This window comes from Podarcis filfolensis, assembly GCF_964270895.1.
Source record: "Podarcis filfolensis genome assembly, chromosome: 2".
Taxonomy (NCBI): domain Eukaryota; kingdom Metazoa; phylum Chordata; class Lepidosauria; order Squamata; family Lacertidae; genus Podarcis; species Podarcis filfolensis.
This window is the reverse complement of record NC_139605.1, coordinates 10101180-10120638: the sequence shown is the minus strand read 5'-3', so window position 1 is coordinate 10120638 and position 19459 is coordinate 10101180. Positions and strand designations below refer to the sequence as shown.

At 46.5% G+C, this 19459-nt stretch overlaps 2 protein-coding genes and 1 long non-coding RNA gene across 3 annotated transcripts in view; 1 reads left to right on the top strand and 2 right to left on the bottom strand.

The window, feature by feature from the left end:
• Nucleotides 1-317: 317 nt before the first annotated feature.
• On the bottom strand, nucleotides 318-4721 carry LOC310757119 (uncharacterized protein). Its single transcript, XM_083602312.1, has 2 exons — nucleotides 4020-4721; nucleotides 318-2690 (listed from the first exon to the last, which is right to left on the bottom strand). Exons 1-2 carry the CDS (start codon nucleotides 4336-4338, stop codon nucleotides 2053-2055), a joined length of 957 nt encoding a protein of 318 aa, XP_083458438.1. The 5' UTR covers nucleotides 4339-4721; the 3' UTR covers nucleotides 318-2052.
• Nucleotides 2701-3874, top strand: LOC310757518. Its single transcript, XR_014545289.1, has 2 exons — nucleotides 2701-2899; nucleotides 3703-3874. It is a non-coding gene; the product is annotated as an uncharacterized lncRNA (long non-coding RNA).
• A 1493-nt stretch (nucleotides 4722-6214) lies between the features above and the next one.
• LOC310756497 (tigger transposable element-derived protein 1-like) overlaps nucleotides 6215-19459 on the bottom strand; it is a 796241-nt gene continuing 782996 nt past the window's right edge. The window contains exon 4 of the mRNA XM_083600677.1: nucleotides 6215-8071. Within this exon, the coding sequence (XP_083456803.1) occupies nucleotides 6358-8071 (1714 nt within the window). The 3' untranslated portion in view covers nucleotides 6215-6357. The remainder of the gene's footprint in view (nucleotides 8072-19459) is intronic.

Genomic DNA, 19459 nt, shown 5'->3' with positions numbered 1-19459 from the left:
TATTATGATAAATTATTAAGTGCAAATCAGGTAAGTGTAAAGAGAACTGTTTCAACCCAACTGTAGTGTATATGTAATACAGCCGTACCTTGAATGCCAAACGCCTTGCAACTCGAACGTTTTGGAAGACGAATGTCTGACACAGCTTCTGATTGAGTGCAGGAAGCTCCTGCAGTCAATCGGAAGCAGCGCCTTGGTTCTCGAACGGTTCCAGGAATCGAACGGACTCCCAAAACAGATTAAATTCGAGAACCAAGGTACAACTGTACAGGGATCGGGATGTGTTTGCAACTTCAGCTGTAAGTATTTTTCACAACTTTTTTTAACAGTAAAAACTTTTAATTAGTTCTATTTGACAAGAACATTGACAGCCACCAACAATTATGTGGATTTGTTTGCTAAAAAGGACAGATGTAAACAAAGCTCAGAGCTAAACAGGTAACTTCACAAATGAACCTTATATTTTCCTGCTTGACTAGACCAGCTGCCATGTTTGGGTTGTTTTGTTTTGGTTTTTTGAAAGGAAAAAAAAGGCTCAAGCATCATTTTGACAGGCAGCAAACTTTCACCCTTAAGAACTATGGAATCTCTTATCTGCCACACAAGAAACAAGGCCTAATTCCACCCCCACCCCACCAACACACACCTTAATCCTCTCTAGCTATTTACTGGTCCATCAACCCTGATGGACCTAGAAATATTCCCAGTTCCCCTAATTGCTGTCAAAACTATCCCAAGGTGGTGTCAAGCAGATATTTCCCCTAATATTTCCACACCTCAGACGATCTGATCCAAATCAACATTCATAAGCATGGAAACCGAATATGTTGATGCTCGCCTAAGTTTCCCAGATTGGCAACTTGCAATCCCAGTTCCTGGCAGTCTGTTTCTGAACTATAAGGCATTGGCTGCTTCCTGTTCACCTGGCAGCTGGAGGTTTACAAAGAGAGAGTGCAGAGGGCTGAGGAACCAGATGCTGAGACTTCAACTGGAGTTCAACAACACATGGGCCCCAGCCCTGCTATATGCTATAGGGAGACAAAGAATGCTTTCTTTTCAATCAGATTCAGAACTATTTCCTGTCTTTTTACCTAGGAAGTACATTTCTGTTCCACACTTCCCTCATCAAGGCCGCTGCAAGATATATTGCTTTCACGCACACAGCAACCCTACGAGGGAGGTTTCACATGAAGATGGTGACTGGCTTTAAGACACTCAGAGCTTCACGACTGAGGAGGGATTTGAATTGTCCCTGGCATTTGTGGACCAAGACATAGGGAAACCTGTAGTCCTTCAGAGATCATTGGACTCCAGCTCCCATGAGTCCCAGCCAGGATGGCCAACGGCCAGGGAAGACGTGAGTTGAAATCTAACAACATCTGAAGGGGCCACAGGATGCCAGCCTTTCGCCAGGTAAATATTCTGTAACCATTTTGTCGTGCTGGCCCACTTTTACTTTTCATGTTTGAACGTACAAAGGAACAAACTGTGCCTCAAAGAGGAAAGATCACCCAATCCCTGCCTCACCACCGGGTCGATTTCTTGAAAGTCCGTCACGGAAGGAAAAAAGGAATATAGCTAAGCAATATAGATTCATACATTGCAACCATTTGCCTCTACCTTTGGCACCAGCCTACACTTAAACACTCTGCTGTGGGGAACCTTTCGTTATTTGTTAAATGAAAGGCCAGTGACCCATTGGAAAAATCTATTTTGTGGGGAGTGGGGTCCAAACAGAAGCAGGGGGGACTGATGCCCATTGCTTGGCAGAGCAAGAGGAAGTGTTAGGCAGAGCCAACAAATTCCAGAACCATCTTCTATAATCTGCAAGATTAAAAAATGTAAAAAATTATATAACTTCACAGCTGAAGATTTTACTGTTTGAGGGCTCTTGTGTTTCTAATGTTTTGTTGGAAGCCACCCAGAGTAGTAGGGCAACACAGTTAGATGGGTGGCGTACAAATGATAAAATTCTGATGATGAAGAACTTAAGGAAAAAATAAAGAAGAGAATATATATAAAATAATGATAAACATTCAACACAGCAGCTTTTCAGTGTGACACTTGTGGCTGTGTTTCTTTTTCAAGCTCACTTTTGCCTGGCGGCATCAACATTGTGGCCACTAGCAGCTGGCTTTCCAAGTTCACCTCTGGTAATCGGGGGCCCTGGGGGTCCCTTGCAAGAGACCCCTCCATTCCCCGAGTCGAGTTCTTGCTGTGAGCTGGCCCCCTCCTGCGAGAGAAGCTCACGCTCTCAAAGAGCTTCAGCTTCTCTGGGGCCAAGAGAGCGGCGGTGGCCACAATGCACTCCTTCACCAGCTCGCCTCTGGAGAGTGGGCGAAGCTTTTTGGAGACCAGCTCGCTCACCACGAAGCTGGCTTGCTCCACGCTGTCCATTTCCCTCCTTGGTTCCGGGGCAATGCCTTGCTGGGCATGCAGGTCCATTTTCAGCGCCTTGACCTTCTCCTCGCGCAGCTGCCCTTGGAACTCCTCGTACTGGATGTGCTTCGTCCTGTAGTGCCTCTGCAGGTTGGCCTTCTTCAGGATGGAGAGGGCCTCACCACAAATGAGGCACACGGGCATGCCTTTCAGCTCCACAAAGAAATAATCATGTGTCCATTTCTTATTGAAAATGCGGCACTCCAAATCTATCTTCCTCTTCTTGTGCGACGGCATTGCAACCAAATGATCTAACAACAAAGAAACAGGTGGAGCGGTTAACTGGTTTTCTTCCAGAGTGAGGGGAGTGATAATATAATTATAATCAAGAGAAAATACTGGAAACCAAGGCTCCACAACCACCATCTTGTGCTTCAGCCCCCTTCAGCCTTATTAGTGGGAGAGGAAGCCCTGCTGATGGCATCCTTCCATGGCAGGATTAAAAACTCAGATATGTACCGTAATTTTCGCTCCATAACACGCAGTTTTTCCCTCCTAGAAAGTAAGGGGAAATGTCTGTGCGTGTTATGGAGCGAATGCCTATGGATGGCGGGGGGATCTGCTGCAGTCGTGAGCAGTGCGTGGCTCGCTTTGAAACAGCAAAGCGAGTGTAAGTGGCTCCTGTCTGGTTGGCTGCTTTAAAACAACCCCGTGCTCTCTGTCCCTCTCTCCTCCCCAGTCAGCTCACTAAATAGCAGCAAAGCTTTTCAGCTCGCTAAGCCGGGGAGGAGGGAGAGAAGCAGAGCCTGCTTGTTTTAAAGGAGCAAAGCAGGAGAGGAGAGGGGCCTTCTCCCCTTATACCCCTCTCCTGCATTATTAGCAGCATCCTTCTCCACACACCCCACGCATGCTCCTTGTCCCTTGAGTGCTTTTCCTTCCCTCCCCACTTAAAACGTGGATACAAAGCACGGATCCACATGGATCCTCAGGGTTTTTGCACTGGGTCACCCCAAATTCACCATCAGATCACATAGCATGTCCATGGCTACAGCCTGCACCAAAACACACACACACACACAGTTTCATGGGGCCGCAATGGCGCAAAAACGTGGTTACAAAGCATGGATCCACATGGATCCTCAGGATTTTTGCATTGGGCTACCCCAAACTCACCGTCAGATCACATGTCTGTGGCCTCAGCATGAACCACAAAAATCATACATCCACTGTTTCGTTTAGAATATTTTTTTCTTGTTTTCCTCCTCTAAAAACTACGTGCGTGTTATGGTCAGGTGCGTGTTATAGAGCAAAAAATACGGTAAGTTAATCGCCAAATGGCACCTTAAACCTAGGCTACGGTCGCCACAATGGAATGCCGAGGTGCCTTTTTTTACAATGGCAATGAAATTATCCTTATTATTCATTTCATTTCTATACCGCTTTATATTTTAAAGAGAAAGCCTCAAAGCGCTTTACAACACATCAAATAAAACAATCCAGAATAAAACCAATTCAAGCTCCAAGGAAAATATTTCAGATCCTTCTTCTCCCCCCGTGGCGATTCTCCCGTGTGTCAGGAGAGAGAGGCTACCTGACTGAAGCTCTTAGCGCAGTCGGGGCAATGGGAAAGTTTCTCTCACCTGTGTGGATTCTCTTGTGCCTCACCAGCTGGGAGCTGATCCCAAAGCTCTTCCCGCACTCGGAGCACCTGTATGGCTTCTCCCCCGTGTGGATCCTTTTGTGTGAAGTGAGCGACGATTTCCAGCCAAAGCTCTTCCCGCACTCAGAGCACCGGTACGGTTTCTCTCCCGGGAAAGCCCGCTTGCGCGCATCGAGGGAGGGGCCGCTCCTCAAGGCTTTCCCACACAGACTGCAATGATCGGGGTCCTCTCCCATCTGCATCCTCTGACTCTTGGGAAAGTTGAAGCTGTGGCACAGATTTTCACAGTCCATGCACATATTTCTTCTTTCGCCCTCAGCGAGTCCCTGTTTCACAGGGCTGTTACATACGATGGGGTCCACTTCCGCACAAGGCACTGACTGCTGGAATGTTTCTAGTCCCTGGTGAGTCAAAAGCCAGCCTCGATTGTCATGATGGAGCAAGTCGTCCTTTCTGGCTTTCCCCAAAGGTATTGAGTTGAATTCTGCTTGCTTCGATCGTTGCAATGGAAGATTTCGCTCCTTCGCCTTTGTTTCTGCATTGCCTGTGGGGTAAAGAACGATCTGAGGAATCTGTGGGGAGAATGTTGAATTTTTACCCTGCCCTCTTACACCCCGAGACACATGCTTTCAGAGCTGACCCTATTCCTGTGATGGTAATCTTTAACTTTTATTCATTTTGAAATTTATTTATTTTTATTTTTTTAATTTCTCTTTATTAATTTTCATACACACATATACACACATATGTACAGAAAATAAATTCTTCACGGAAAAAAAACAATACTAAGAACAACATAACTTAATTATAAGGGGGGAAAAAAACAAAGACAAACATGTAAGTTATTAACTTCCCTCCACCTCAGTTTTGGGTTATGTAATACATTTTCCCCCACAGTTTATCTTTAAAACTTTTGTATGTCGAAGGGTTATATTAAGCCTACTGTGATCTTTGGATTTTTTAAATCTACTTCAATATAGGTTATGAATTTATTCCATTCTTTAATAAACTTTGTTTCTTTCTGGTCTCTAATTTTTTGTGTTAATTTTGCCAATTCTGAATATTCAAATAATTTACTTTGCCAATCTCTTACTGTTGGGATATTGATTGATTTCCAATTTTGGGCGATTAAAATTCTAGCAGCTGTTGTTGCGTACTGGAATAAGGTCTGGTCCTCTTTGTTAATTTCATTGCCAATCATTCCCAGAAGAAAATTTTCAGGTTTTTTAACAAAAGTATATTTAAACATTTTTTTTAGTTCATTATAAATGAGCTCCCAGAAGTTCTTGATTTTTTCACAAGTCCACCACATGTGGTAAAAACTACCTTCCTTGTTTTTACACCTCCAGCACATTTTATCTCCATTCTTATAGATTTTTCCTAATTTTACAGGGGTGATGTACCATCTGTACATCATTTTTTCCATGTTTTCTCTTAAGGCAACACAAGCAGTGAACTTCATATCTTTATTCCAGAGCTTAATCCAACTATTGTATTCCAAATTATATCCCAGATCTATCGCCCATTTCACCATAACTTCTTTTATTTCCTCGTCCTTAGTATCCCATTCTAACAGTTGATTATACATTTTTGATAAGAGTTTTGAATTTCCTTCCAGTATTTCTATCTGGAATCTTGATTTTTTTTCGTTTATCCCGATCTTTTTATCTTCTGTCCACAGTGCATTAATTTGATGGAATTGTAACCAACTCGTTAATTTATCTCCTAGTTCTTCATACGTTTTGATCTGCCAACCTTTTTCTGTTCTCACCAATAAATCTTCATATGTCCATCTCTTATCTTCTATGTTTGTTTTTTTAATTGTTAAAATATCTATTGGTGACAACCACCAGGGAGTTTTCCTTTCAAGAAGATTTTTATTTCTTTCCCAAACCTCTAGCAGAGGTCCTCTAATGATGTGACTGGAGAATTCTTTATGTACTTTTGCTTTATTATGCCACAAACATGCGTGCCAACCGAATCCGGTGTTAAAACCTTCTAAATCTAGTAGGTCAGTGTTTTCTACAGTGGTGCCTCTCAAGACGAAATTAATTCATTCCGCGAGTTTTTTCGTCTAGCGAATGTTTCGTCTTGCGAAGCACGGATTCCCATAGGAATGCATTGAAAATCAATTAATGCGTTCCTATGGTCAAAAAAAGTCCAAACAAAGCCAAATTTGGTACAAAAAGAGTTTATTAACTGCTCTTTAAAGTCACACATAATGTAAAGAGCATTTCAAAAACTGAAGGAACAATAATTTAAGTTTCTAAACATGACAGAAAAACATTTAAAAATCAACAAAGTGTACAGTACATTTTCTAAGACTCTGGGGGACAACTCGAAGAAGGTTCCTCTTCCACTCTTTGCTTCTTGCTGAAGAACCTGTACATGGTCTGCTGCTTCATCCGCCTTTTCAGCACCTCCCTGAAAGACGACATGACCCTTGTATCAAAAGTGTTCGCAAGGTCATGTGTCAGGTCCTTGTCAGGGTGGTGCCGCTGTGCAAAAGCCTGCACATCTTTCCACTTCAGGCAAATGTCCCTCAGTTCTTTGGAGGACAGCCGTTCCTCAGTTGCTTCCTCCTCTTCCAGCGAGGCCTGCTCCTGCGCAGCCTCTGCCTGCAGTTCGACCAGCTCCTGGGTGGTCAGCTCGTGGTCGTGCTCCTCCACCAGCTCGCTGACGTCCTCCTCTGTGACCTCCAGGCCCATGGTCCTCCCCAAGGAAACAATGTCCTGCACCACTGCTGACTCTGGTGCATCAGAGTCACTTGGTGCCACACAGTCCGGCCACAGGCTGTGCCAAGTGCAATTCAAATTTTTCTGGCTGATCCCGTTCCAGGCCATGGTGATCATCTTCAAGCAGGCGACGATGTCGAAGTGGTCCTTCCAGAATTCCTGCAGGGTGATGTTGGTGTAATCAGTCACCTCGAAGCATCGCCTGAAAAGCTCCTTGGTGTAGAGTTTTTTGAAATTGGCGATGAGCTGCTGATCCATTGGCTGGAGCAGTGGCGTGGTGTTAGGCGGCAGGAACATGATGCTGATGAAGCTGAACTCCTCCAACAAGTCCTCCTCAAGGCCTTTAGGATGAGCAGGAGCATTGTCCATCAGAAGCAAAGCCTTCAGCGGCAGGTCGTTGTCCAGCAGGTACTGTTTGACAGCAGGGCCAAAAGCAAGATTGACCCAGTCCACAAACAGCACACGTGTGACCCAAGCCTTACTGTTGGATCGCCACATGACACTCAGCTGCTCCTTGTCGACCTTGTGTTTCTTGAAGGCCCGTGGGTTCTCCGAGTGGTACACCAGCAGGGGCTTGATCTTCAGGTCGCCGCTTGCGTTGGCACAGAAGAGCAGGGTCAGACGGTCCTTCATGGGCTTGTGGCCAGGCAACTTGGCCTCCTCCTGAGTGATGAAAGTCCTTTTGGGCATCCTCTTCCAAAACAGCCCGGTCTCATCGCAGTTGAAGACCTGCTGTGGAACATAGCCCTCCGTCTTCACAACCTCCAGGAACTCCGCTGCAAAGTCTTCAGCCGCAGGAACATCAGAACTGGCAGCTTCTCCATGCCTGACCACGCTGTGGATTCCAGATCTTGTCTTGAACTGGTCAAACCAACCTCTGCTTGCCTTGAAGACTTCTGGCTCGCCTGAGGTTCTTGGCTGTTCCCGGACGAGGTCTGCGTGCAAGGCCTTGGCCTTCTCACAAATGACGGCCTCAGTCACTGTGTCCCTTGCACGCTGCTTCTCTTCTAACCAGATGAGCAGCAACTTCTCGACCTCCTCCAGAACAGCTGGGCGGTTCTTCACGATCCTGGTGACTCCCTTGGCTGCATCAGTCGCAAGGATCTTCTCCCTCATCTTCAGGATGGTCCCGATGGTCGATGGATTCCTCCCGTACTCCCTGGCGAGGTCTGTCACACGCATTCCACCGTCGTGCTTCCGGATGATCTCCTTCTTCATTTCCAGCGTAACCTTCTCCTTCTTCCTCTCGACGGCCTCTGCAGCAGCAGTCTTCTTGGATCCCATGGCAGCACAGCTCCTACATTCGCAACCCCCCCCCCAAAAATAAAAAAAATCAGTGCTTCACATCCAAAAAATTCAAAAGCACCAAACCTCCTAGAAAACACACAAGCTTCCAGATTCTTGCAAACCCCTCCCCAACTATTCCCCCAGCCACCCACCACACAGAAATTCAAACCCAGATTATTTTTTTTTTACAACAGCAGAGTGGCCCAATGGTCACAAAAAATCATAAAAATGCAGGGGGAAAAACCACAAGCTTCCAGATTCTTGCAAACCCCTCCCCAACTCTTCCCCCAGCCACCCACCACACAGAAATTCAAACCCAGAATTTTTTTTTAAAAAAAACCAGCAGAGTGGCCCAATGGTCACAAAAATCATAAAAATGCAGAAAAAAAACACACAAACTTCCAGATTCTTGCAAACCCCTCCCCAACTGTTCCCCCAGCCACCCACCACACAGAAATTCAAACCCAGAATTTTTTTTTTAACAACAGCAGCGTGGGCCAATGGTCACAAAAAATCATAAAAATGCAGAAAAAAACACACAAGCTTCCAGATTCTTGCAAACCCCTCCCCAACTCTTCCCCCAGCCACCCACCACACAGAAATTCAAACCCAGAATTTTTTTTTTTAAAAAAACAGCAGAGTGGCCCAATGGTCACAAAAAATCATAAAAATGCAGAAAAAAAACACACAAGCTTCCAGATTCTTGCAAACCCCTCCCCAACACCAAGTCCTTGAATTCCAAACACCCCAACCCAAAATCCAAAAACCCCCCAAAAAGTTTTAAAAGTTTAACTTACCAAATGGCTGCAAAAGAAGTTTTGGAAAAGCTTCAAAAATCACCAAAGTCTTCAAAAACCTCAAAAAAGGCTACCACACCGCGTGCTATGAGTTGTTCCTCGAAGTCAAGTCGCAACTGCACCTCTTCAAGCAATGCACCCTGGGTATTAACGGTTTTACGAAAAAGGAAACAAACTTGCAAGACGTTTTCGTCTTGCGAAGCAAGCCCATAGGGAAATTTGTCTTGCGAAGCAACTCAAAAAACGGAAAACTCTTTCGTCTTGCGAGTTTTTCGTCTTACGAGGCATTCGTCTTGCGAGGTACCACTGTATTACAATCCATTCTTTAATCCAACAGAGGCATGAGGCCTCGTAATACAGTTTCAAATTCGGTACCGCAAAACCTCCTCTTTCTCTTCTCTCTGTAAGAAATTTAAATTTAATTCTAGGCCTTTTTCCCTGCCAAATGAATTTAGATAAAATTTTCTGCCAATCTTTAAATACTTTGTTTCCTCTTATCACCGGAATATTTTGAAATAGAAATAACAACTTTGGAAGTATATTCATCTTAATTGTGGCCATTCTTCCTGACCATGATAATTTTATTCTGTTCCATATATCTAAATCTTTTTTAATTTCTTTCCAGGTTGTTTCATAATTGTCCGTCATTAAATTTATGTTCTTCATAGTTAGCCAAATTCCCAGGTATTTTACTTTTTTTACCGCTTTAATTCCAATTTTAGCCTCCAGCTGGTTTTTCATAACTTCTTCCATGTTCTTCGTCATCATTTTAGTTTTTGATTTGTTTAACTTAAAACCCGATAACTTTCCAAATTCTTCTAACAATTCTATTACCTTATGGACACTTTTTTGTGGATCTTCTAATGATACCATCAGATCATCAGCATATGCTTTCAGTTTGTATTCTATTTTTCCAATTTTAATTCCATGTATTTCTGGAGTTGTTCTTATCTTATTTGCTATAATTTCTAGTATCATTATAAATAAAAGAGGTGATAGAGGGCACCCCTGTCTCGTACCCTTTGAAATTTCGAAATAATCAGTTAAATCATTATTAATAATCAATTTTGCTTTCTGGCTTGAGTAAATAGCTTTTATTCATTTTGAAGTTTAAATAGTGGTAACTAGCCCTGGGACCTGCTGGTGAAAGCCAGGTAATAAATTGAAGAATAATGATAATTTCCAGTTCTACAATATATTTTCTGAGACAGGACAATCAGAACTATACACAGTATTCAAAGTATGGTTGCGCTATAGGTTTCTAATAAGTCTGGCAGTTTTACATTTGCTCACTGCCCAATGATTGCCCAACATAGGATTTGCCTTTTTTCAAAGCTGCTGCAAACTGGATGGACATCTTCAACGATTTATCCACAAAATGAACCCAAGATCCTTCTCCTGTTCAGTACAGTGGAACCTCGGGTTAAGTACTTAATTCGTTCCGGAGGTCCGTACTTAACCTGAAACTGTACTTAACCTGAAGCACCACTTTAGCTAATGGGGCCTCCTGCTGCCGCCGCGCCGCCGGAGCCCGATTTCTGTTCTCATCCTGAAGCAAAGTTCTTAACCTGAAGCACTATTTCTGGGTTAGCGGAGTCTGTAACCTGAAGCATCTGTAACCTGAAGTGTATGTAACCCAAGGTACCACTGTATCTAGAATCTCAGACCACTCAGCACATATGTGAAGCTAGGATTTCTTGCCCCGACATGCATCACTTTCATACTTACACCAAACAGCACTTGCCATTTCATTGGCCGTTCGCCCACTTTGGAGAGATCCTTTTGGGGCTCATCACAACTTTTCTATATTTACCACCCTCCATAATTTGGTACCACGGGCAAACCTGGCCAAACGTCAAGGCTCCACGCAAACTTCAGGTTGTTTATAATCTAGTTTAAAAGCACAGGGTCAAAGACAGATCTTTGGGAGACCACACGTCTTACTCTGTGGCAGCGCTGGGGAGCATGTGGGCCTCAAGACATGGGCAGACTACAACTCCCATCATGCCTGATCACTGGCTCTGCTAACTGGGGCAGTCTCCAGGTGCATGTGTGGAACCTGTCAGGGAATGGTACATAAACTGCTGGAGGGATTGTGGTCTCCTGTTGTTGCAACTGCTCCATAAAGCACAGGCCTGGGAATAGCTGTCTAGACACTAGGCTGGTGTGTGCGGTTTTTTGGAGCCATGAATACTACTGTGTCAGCTTGGACAATAAAGAACTAACTCTCTGCTGGGTGCATTCCCTGGCAGCTCCCTTGGCGCCCAGCAACACGCGGAGGGTCGCAGGTTTCCCCCTTTGCTGGAGCACAACTCTCCACTAATCTGAAGGAACCCCTGTTTAGGGAAGCTTTTAATGTTTGATGTATTACTATATTTTAATATTTTGTTGGAAGCTGCCCAGAGTGGCTGGGAAGCCCAGCCAGATGGGCGGGGTATGTATAAATAAATAAATAAATAAATATATTATTATTATTATTATTATTATTATTATTATTATTATTATTATTATCCTGGCCTGCACACCATGGGAGCTGATGTCCCACATGTGGAGGGCACCAGGACGGCAAAGGCAGTTCCAGTGCCAGCGCAGGAAACATCCCCACAGAGGCCATCCAACAGTGAGATTTGGACACGGGGATCCTCACCCAGCAACTTGGCAAGCTCCTCATTCTCCCGGGCCACCTCCGCAGGGAAAAGCAGCTCCACAGCATCTGAGGGATCCTCCTCTGATTTGGGGGACTTAACAGTCACTATATGAAAAGGCTCCGGGAGCTGAAACAGGAAGAGAGACGCAGCCGGTGAGATGAAGTCGCTTATGCAAGTTAAATGGCACCATCCACACAGAAGACGGAGGTGTCAGCAGTCTCAGGGGGAAACTTTAAATGTTAGCCTTACTCAGAGTAGACCCATTGACGTCAATGGACACGACCGACATAGGTTCATGACCTGGAGTACAACATTTTATGAAATTACAAAAATATCTCAGACCTTTTCCCCCACTTGCTCCGCCTCTTGCAGCCTCAGCAAGAACTCGTCTGCCAGGGCCAAAGCCTGGGCACAAGTCTCCGGGTTGCGTTCCCGGACCCAGCACTGCATCTCCAGGGGCAGGATGGTCAGGAACTGCTCCAGGGTCACCAGCTCCAGGATCTGCTCCTTGCTGTGCCTCTCAGGTGTCAGCCACTGACAGCAGAGCTCCCACAGCTGCCTCAGGACCTCCCAGGGCTTTTCGGCCTCCCGGTAGCCAAAATGGCGGAAGCGTAGGCAGCGCATCTCCAAGCTGAGAACTTGCTTCTCCGGAACCTCTTCCTTCACTTTCACGGAAAGGTCCAGAGTTTGATGGGCCTCCTGGACTTCTCCCGGGAGGCCTGGCAGGGCTTGGGCCACACACTCCCTTGTAGGCCACTGGTTGCCCATGGCGACGGCCTTCCCCGAGGCCTGGGAGTCCTTCAAATCCTCCTCTGGTGTGAACTTGGATATCTGCGGAGTTCTCCAGCCTGACGGAGGGCTCTTCATCGTCTTCAGGAACTGCTGCCATTGGGCATCCCAGCACTGCTCCTCCGGCTCTGGCTTAATTTGTCGCAGGGTCGCCCCTGCCTGAAACTCTCTCAAGGCCCCAATGGGGGTAACCTGGGGGTCTTCCCCTCCTGCCTCCAATCTCTTCTTTTGGAAGGATCCTGTCAAGTTCTGGTCTTCCATTGTTATTCTGGCTGCAGAACGGAGAATGGAAAGCAAACAACCATCAATACTTGTGAACTGAGGAAACTCCTCTGTTCGGTTACATCAGAGATGGGGGGGGGGGTTGCAGCCCTCCTGTTGTATGTATGTATGTATGTATGTATGTATGTATGAAGGTAAAGGTAAAGGGACCCCTGACCGTTAGGTCCAGTTGTGGACGACTCTGGGGTTGCAGCACTCATCTCGCATTACTGGCCGAGGGAGCCAGCATACAGCTTCTGGGTCATGTGGCCAGCATGACTAAGCCGCTTCTGGCGAACCAGAGCAGCGCACGGAAACGCCGTTTACCTTCCCGCTGGAGCAGTACCTATTTATCTACCTGCACTTTGATGTGCTTTCGAACTGCTAGGTTGGCAGGAGTTGGGACTGAGCAACAGGAGCTCACCCCGTCGCGGGGATTATTATTATTATTATTACCAGCCTTTATGGTTTTAAAACTTGCAGTTAAAAAATACAAAAAATAAAAACCCCTGTCCATGTTCCACACCCTCAGCCAGGGCGACCAATGATATACATTCTACAGACATACAGTATAGTATGTATATTTTTGTAAATGGCTTCGAGGTGTTTTTTCAGTCAAAAGGCATGTCAATTTTGTTAAGTAAATAGAAATAACCCAACCATGTCTGGAGGGGCACCGATTCCCCCACCCGTGGCCTCAAGGGAAGAGGTGTGAACTGTGCACAAGCATCGCACATCTGCAGAGAAAGGCCACAGCTCAGTAGTTCAGGAAAATGCTTTGCATGCAGTTGGATTAAATGACCCAAGAGGCAGGGCAACAGCCACCCACCCTCTCCCGCCTTCCCTTCTAGGCCACATGTCAGAGGTGGGTGGGACCAGAGGCAAACATGAGCAAAGCAATGAGCAAAATTTTTACCTTTGTACAGCAAGATAAATTTACACACACACACCCTTCTCTATCCTCCCTGCAGGCAAGCAAGAAGCATTCTCAGAGTTCAATGACCCATCCCAGAAAGCAAAAACATGGAGGGAGCAAAGCAGAGCGGGAGAGAAGTAAACAAGGCAAGTGGGAAATTTGCTGAACTAATAAGAGTGAAGCTGACTCCAAGAACAGCCGAAAATCATTGTGATCGTGAGTGGAGGAGCTGTGAGCTCCCAGAAGTTGTTGGGACTCCAATGCCCATGAGCACCAGCTGGTCTGGGCAGCGATCACAGAGGATGGGATTTAGAATCCAGCAGCATCTGGGAACACCCGCAGGCGCCCCATCCCTGGGGTAGACCAGATGGACCAAATGTCTGATTCAATAGAATGTGATCATGTTGGAAATTGGACATTGGCCCAGAAGGTCCCTTCCCATAAATCGGAGCATGGGATATATTTGTTTTCATATATATATGTTTTCAAACATACAGCGGTACCTCGGGTTACAGACGCTTCAGGTTACAGACTCCACTAACCCAGAAATAGTACCTTGGGTTAATAACTTTGATTCAGGATGAGAACAGAAATTGTGTGGCAGAGGCGCGAGGCACCTTTAGCTAAAGTGGTGCTTCAGGTTAAGAACAGTTTCAGGTTAAGAATGGACCTCCAGAACAAATTAAGTTCTTAACCCGAGGTACCACTCTGTGTGTGTGTGTGTGTGTGTGTGTGATATATGCGCAATAAGGTTACACGCCTGATTGGACTTGCCTAAACAAAGTAGGTATTTAGAAGCCACTTAAAACAGTTCAGTGAAGGAACCTGCCTGATATTAATAGGCAGGGAGTTCCGGAGATTAACTTCTCGTGCATGAAAGGATCAATTCCTTGCCATTGCATAGTTAAACTATGGAATTCACTCCCACAGAGGCAGTAATGCCCACCAACTTGGACGGCTTCAAAAGAGGAGTGGACAGATTCAAGGAGGAAAAGGCTCTCAAGGGCTACTAGCCAGGATGGCTATTGCTCCGCCTCCACATTTGGGAGGCAGAGATGCTTCTGAATTCTAGTTGCTGGAAACCCCAAGAGGGGACAGGGCTCTCCTGCTCAGATTCTGCTTGTGGGTTTTCTGTCTGGGTGCCTGCTTGGCCACAGTGAGAACAAGATGCTGGACTAGATGGGCTATTGGCCTGATCCAGCACAGCTCTAAGATAGCCCATTATTGGCTTTGATGTCAAAGAACCATGGGCAACCCTCTTCTCCTGCTGCAGTGGGTTTCTCAGCCACCTGGTCCCGGATGTGAGTTGCAGATGTACTTATTTGGAGTGTTTATTTCCCTGACCACCCTGGAAAAATTCCTTTGTTTTCTTTTTTTTAACAAGCTTTAAGGTTTTGCCTGATGTACATTTTTGTAACTGTTGTAGAGGTTGGATGGCCACTTGTCAGAGGTTATTTAGGTTTGAATTCTGCATTGCAAGGGGGTTGGACTAGATGACCCTTGGAGTCCCTTCCAACAGTTCTATGAATCTAGTGTGCGGAACGAAAATTATGTGGCACACACTTGCAGGAGATTGGGATACTTATTCTACAGCTATCTCACATTTCATCCAGGAAGTTCAAATCAGCATACGACCAATCACTTCCACATCCATATTTTTTAATAAAAACGCTAACAAGGAAGGTTAGGTTGAGATAGTGTCCCGAGTTCACCAAGGCAGCGTCGTGGCTGGGTGACGATTTGAACCCAGGTCCCCCGCCTGCCCCAGTTCTAGCTCAGTCCCTTAACCACTGAACCACACGGCTCCGCATTAAGCAACCGTCTTTTGCTTAGACTTTCCTCCAGGAGATACTTCTCTGCCTTTTCCTTCCCAATTCACAACTTTTCTCCCCAAAACAATCCCCTCTTCGCTCACCGTTTTTTTATTACTATTGTTCCACTTGCAGGATCCCTTGCAGCCCCTCGGATGTTGCAATCCAAAATGGCCAAAAATTTGAGAAGGCAAAAAAAGAGAGAAAAAGTAAGCGGAACGGAGAGAGAAGAGCCTCTCCCACCTGGCCAAGGAGAAACAGGAAAAAGAATTGAGCACACCTTGGGGGTGGGGGAGAATGCCCGTCTAGGAAACGCCTCTCTCTATCATTTTAACCCCTAAGAGTCCGGGTGGCTCCTGGTCCTGGCATAAAAGCAGGAAAGGAACAAGGCAGCCCGGCCCCTATATACATGAAATTGAGGCAAAAGCGATCAAACGGGGTGGGGTTTTCTTAGATCAGGGAAACATCTGGCCCTTGAGAGAGTGTTGGATTACAGCTCCCATCCTGACCATGGACAGGAAATAAGACAGATGCAGAGGAAGCTTGCATGAGTGTTAATGTGCTTTATTCTATTGTGGCTTTAACTTTTCTGTATGTTTTACATTACGGTTGTAAAAAAAATATTACGGTAAGTGATATTTTTATTTTTAATGTAAAGCGCTATGAGGTGTCCCCCCCCTACAATATATAAATTCTATGAAATAAATAATAAACAAAAGAAAGTGAACAAAGAAAAACTTGGTCCTGGATAGCTCAGTTGGTTAGAGTTTGGTGCTGATACCAAGGTTGCAGGCTTGATCCTCATATGGGACAGCTGTATAATCCTGCATTGCAGCGGGTTGGACAAAATGATCCCCAGGCTCCCTTCCAACTCTAGAATTCTGTGATTCTCACTTTACAGATTCAGGACAGATTACAGGAAGGACAGCTACTACCCATGATGGCTGCGATCTGCCTCCATGGTCAGAGGTTGCAATGCTGCTGAATACCAGTTGCTGGAAGCTTTTGGGCTTTGGGGCTCAGTCCCGTCTGTAGGTTTTCCATAGGCACCTGGTTGGCCTCTGAGAGACCAGGATGCCATTGCACTGATCCACAAGTGTCTTCCTATGTCCTTATGGAATCACAGGAGTTGGAGTCCAACAGCATAGCAGGTTTTCCACCAGCAGGTTTACCGAAACCTTTCCAATATTTCCTTTTCTTGTTTTAAAGCTCACTTTGATCACACCTGGAATACAAGAGACTGATCCGGAACAGGTATCTTGTAGAGAAATCGTTCTGCAAACACAAACACAGGGATATCCTGGATCGGAGCTAGCCCATGTTATGTCCTGTAGGTGTCGTTGGACTCCAACTCCCATCACTCCCAGCCAGCAGAGCCCAATGGTTAGGGATGGGAGCTGTAGTACAGCAACATCTGGGCATAGGTGTCTACAGGGTGGCGATAATTTTATTTATTTATTGTGTCTATATCACACCACACCCAGAGGCTCAAGGAGGTGGTGTGCAGAGTTCTCCGCCTCCTCTGATCCCCACAATGACCCTGTGAGGTAGGCATGGCGGCTGCTCCTCCTTCACCACCACCTGAGGCAACTGATGGTGGCCCAGGGAAGCCCTGGCATTCTGGAGGTAAAAAGCTAAAGGGACCCTTGACCATTAGGTCCAGTTGTGACCGACTCTGGGGTTGCGGCGCTCATCTCGCTCTATGGGCCAAGGGAGCCGGCATACAGCTTCCGGGTCATGTGGCCAGCATGACTAAGCCGCTTCTGGCGAACCAGAGCAGCACACGGAAACACCGTTTACCTTCCCACCGGAGGGGTCCCTATTTATCTACTTGCACTTTGACGTGCTTTCGTACTGCTAGGTTGGCAGGAGCAGGGACCGAGCAATGAGAGTGGGGATTCGAACCGCCGACCTTCTGATTGGCGAGTCCTAGGCTCTGTGGTGTAACCCACAGCGCCACCCACGTCCCGATGCTGAAGGTAGCAAGGGAGGAAAAAAAGAGGCTGGAGAGGAACAAGGGGTTTGGAGGAAGAGGGCAACAAGCATAGGAGGCAGCGAGCAGCACACTCTTGTGGGGCTGGACTGCCACCTTTCCCAGCTGCCCCCCAGCCTGTCGCTTGAGGAGACTGCCTCACCAGCCACAGAGGCAGTCTGGCCATGGAGGTGGGCTAGGCCAGAGGTTTTCAACCTTTTTGGGTCCATGGCTCCCTCAACCAACTACATATTTCTGCGGCACCCCTGTGGGGCTCAGGAGCCCAGTTGTGTCACCCCTTGCCTGTAGAGCTGGCAGCCCCTCACCCCTTTTCAAATCCTCCCTTGTGGAGCATTGCCTCAGCCTTCTATCTTCTCCCTTCTCCTTGGGAGTCCTCTGGGCAGCTATAGCTGCCACATTTTGTCTTTGAGCTGTCCCCCCCCCTAAAGAGAGGTGGCTTCTCACAGTGCCCTACAGAGGCCTAGGAAGCACCCCCTGGCCAGCCCCTGAGGCACTATTCGCCTGGGGAGCTTGTAGCCAGGCTGCTGCAACAAACAGCTGTGCAAGCCTTTGGGAGGCAGAGACTCCAGAGGGCATCAGAGGAGGGAGGGAAGGAAAGAGGGACAGAGGCAGTGTTGCCCACAGCACCCCTAAGCATCATTCAAGGCACCCCAGGGTGCCACGGCACACTGGTTGAAAACCACTGGGCTAGGCTGAGATGAAGTGACTGACCCACGGTCACCCAGAGAGCTTCATGGCCGAGTGATGATTTGAACCATCTCCCAGTCAGATACTCTAATCCAGTGGTTCTCAAACTTTTCAGTGACTGACCCGCACTTTCAGAATAAAAATATGTCAAAACTGGCCACTCCAAACATTTTTCTGCTCAATTAAAAACAGCATTGTGTGTTCTTTATAGTCTGTTCTTTATATTTTATACTACCATGAAAAGTTTAAATGTTTCTTTGACTGTCCTTGAATATTCCTACCACACTTGCCACCCTTTCCTGCCACACCAGTGTGGTGTGCCACACCCTTTTGAGAACCACTGCACTAACCACTAGGCCACGCTGGTTCTGGTGCTCGGCTACCTCACTCATCCCTGGCCAGAGTTGGCAGGGGGAGAGGGAGCTAGTCTCATGGTCAACGTCTCTTGCAAGGCAGTTATGGCAAAGTGGTAACTTAAGTATTATTATTTTTAACATTTGGTTTGTTCAGTTGCTTCCTGGGACCTAGGCCTGAAAGGTGGTCTGGGCAGATGGAAATAGGTAAACTTTAGCAATATATTCTGTTGATTATTAATCGAGAGCTGGCAGCTGTCCTGGCGAGGCATTTTGTGTTCTAGCACATTCCATGCATCTGCAGGCCCCAAATATGAGCTGAAGTGTAAACAGGAGAATGATTGGTGCCGGAGTGGCGTGCTATGACATTTCAAGCCTTGAGAAATCAGGAGAGAGCGATGTTGCTAAGAAAGAGATACAGTGGTACCTTGGGTTACATACGCTTCAGGTTACATACGCTTCAGGTTACAGACTCCGCTAACCCAGAAATAGTACCTCAGGTTAAGAACTTTGCTTCAGGATGAGAACAGAAATCGTGCTCCAGCGGTGCGGCGGCAGCAGGAGGCCCCATTAGCTAAAGTGGTGCTTCAGGTTAAGAACAGTTTCAGGTTAAGAACGGACCTCCAGAACAAATTAAGTTCTTAACCCCGAGGTACCACTGTAGTGGATTTGGAAACATTTCTGGCGGCAGCATACGTTTAGGCTCCAACTCCCATCATCCCCAGCCAGCATGGCCAGTAATCAGGGCTGCTGGGAGTTGTAGTCTGAGAACTTCTGGAGGGTACTAAATAGGGGAAGATTAGAGAGAAGGAAAGGGAGATTGGAGGACAATAGAACTATCAAGATGGAGAGACACACAGAGATTGAGATTGAGAGAAGCCCAGTGAAATTTTGAGGATACACCGATAGCAGAGAATCTAAATCAGGGTTTCCCCAACTAGAGTCTCCAGCTGTTTTGGGGCTACAACTCCTATCACCCCTAGCTAGCAGGATCAGTGGTCAGGGATGTGGAACCTCAGAGCCAGGAACAAACTTTGGCCCTCCAGCTAGGTCTCCCTGTATGACCCTTGGAATGCCACCGAGGCCACACCCCTTCTCCCAGGCCACACCCCTCACTGGTCCTGCTACATGCCCTCCTCAACT

Bases quoted from the DNA above. Each gene is read 5' to 3' on its own strand.
- LOC310757119 (XM_083602312.1), bottom strand. From the start codon at position 4,338: ATGTGCATGGACTGTGAAAATCTGTGCCACAGCTTCAACTTTCCCAAG. The intron at 2,691-4,019 runs GTGAGAGAAACT...CTTTGTTGTTAG, and splicing joins GCACAAGAGAATCCACACAG to ATCATTTGGTTGCAATGCCG.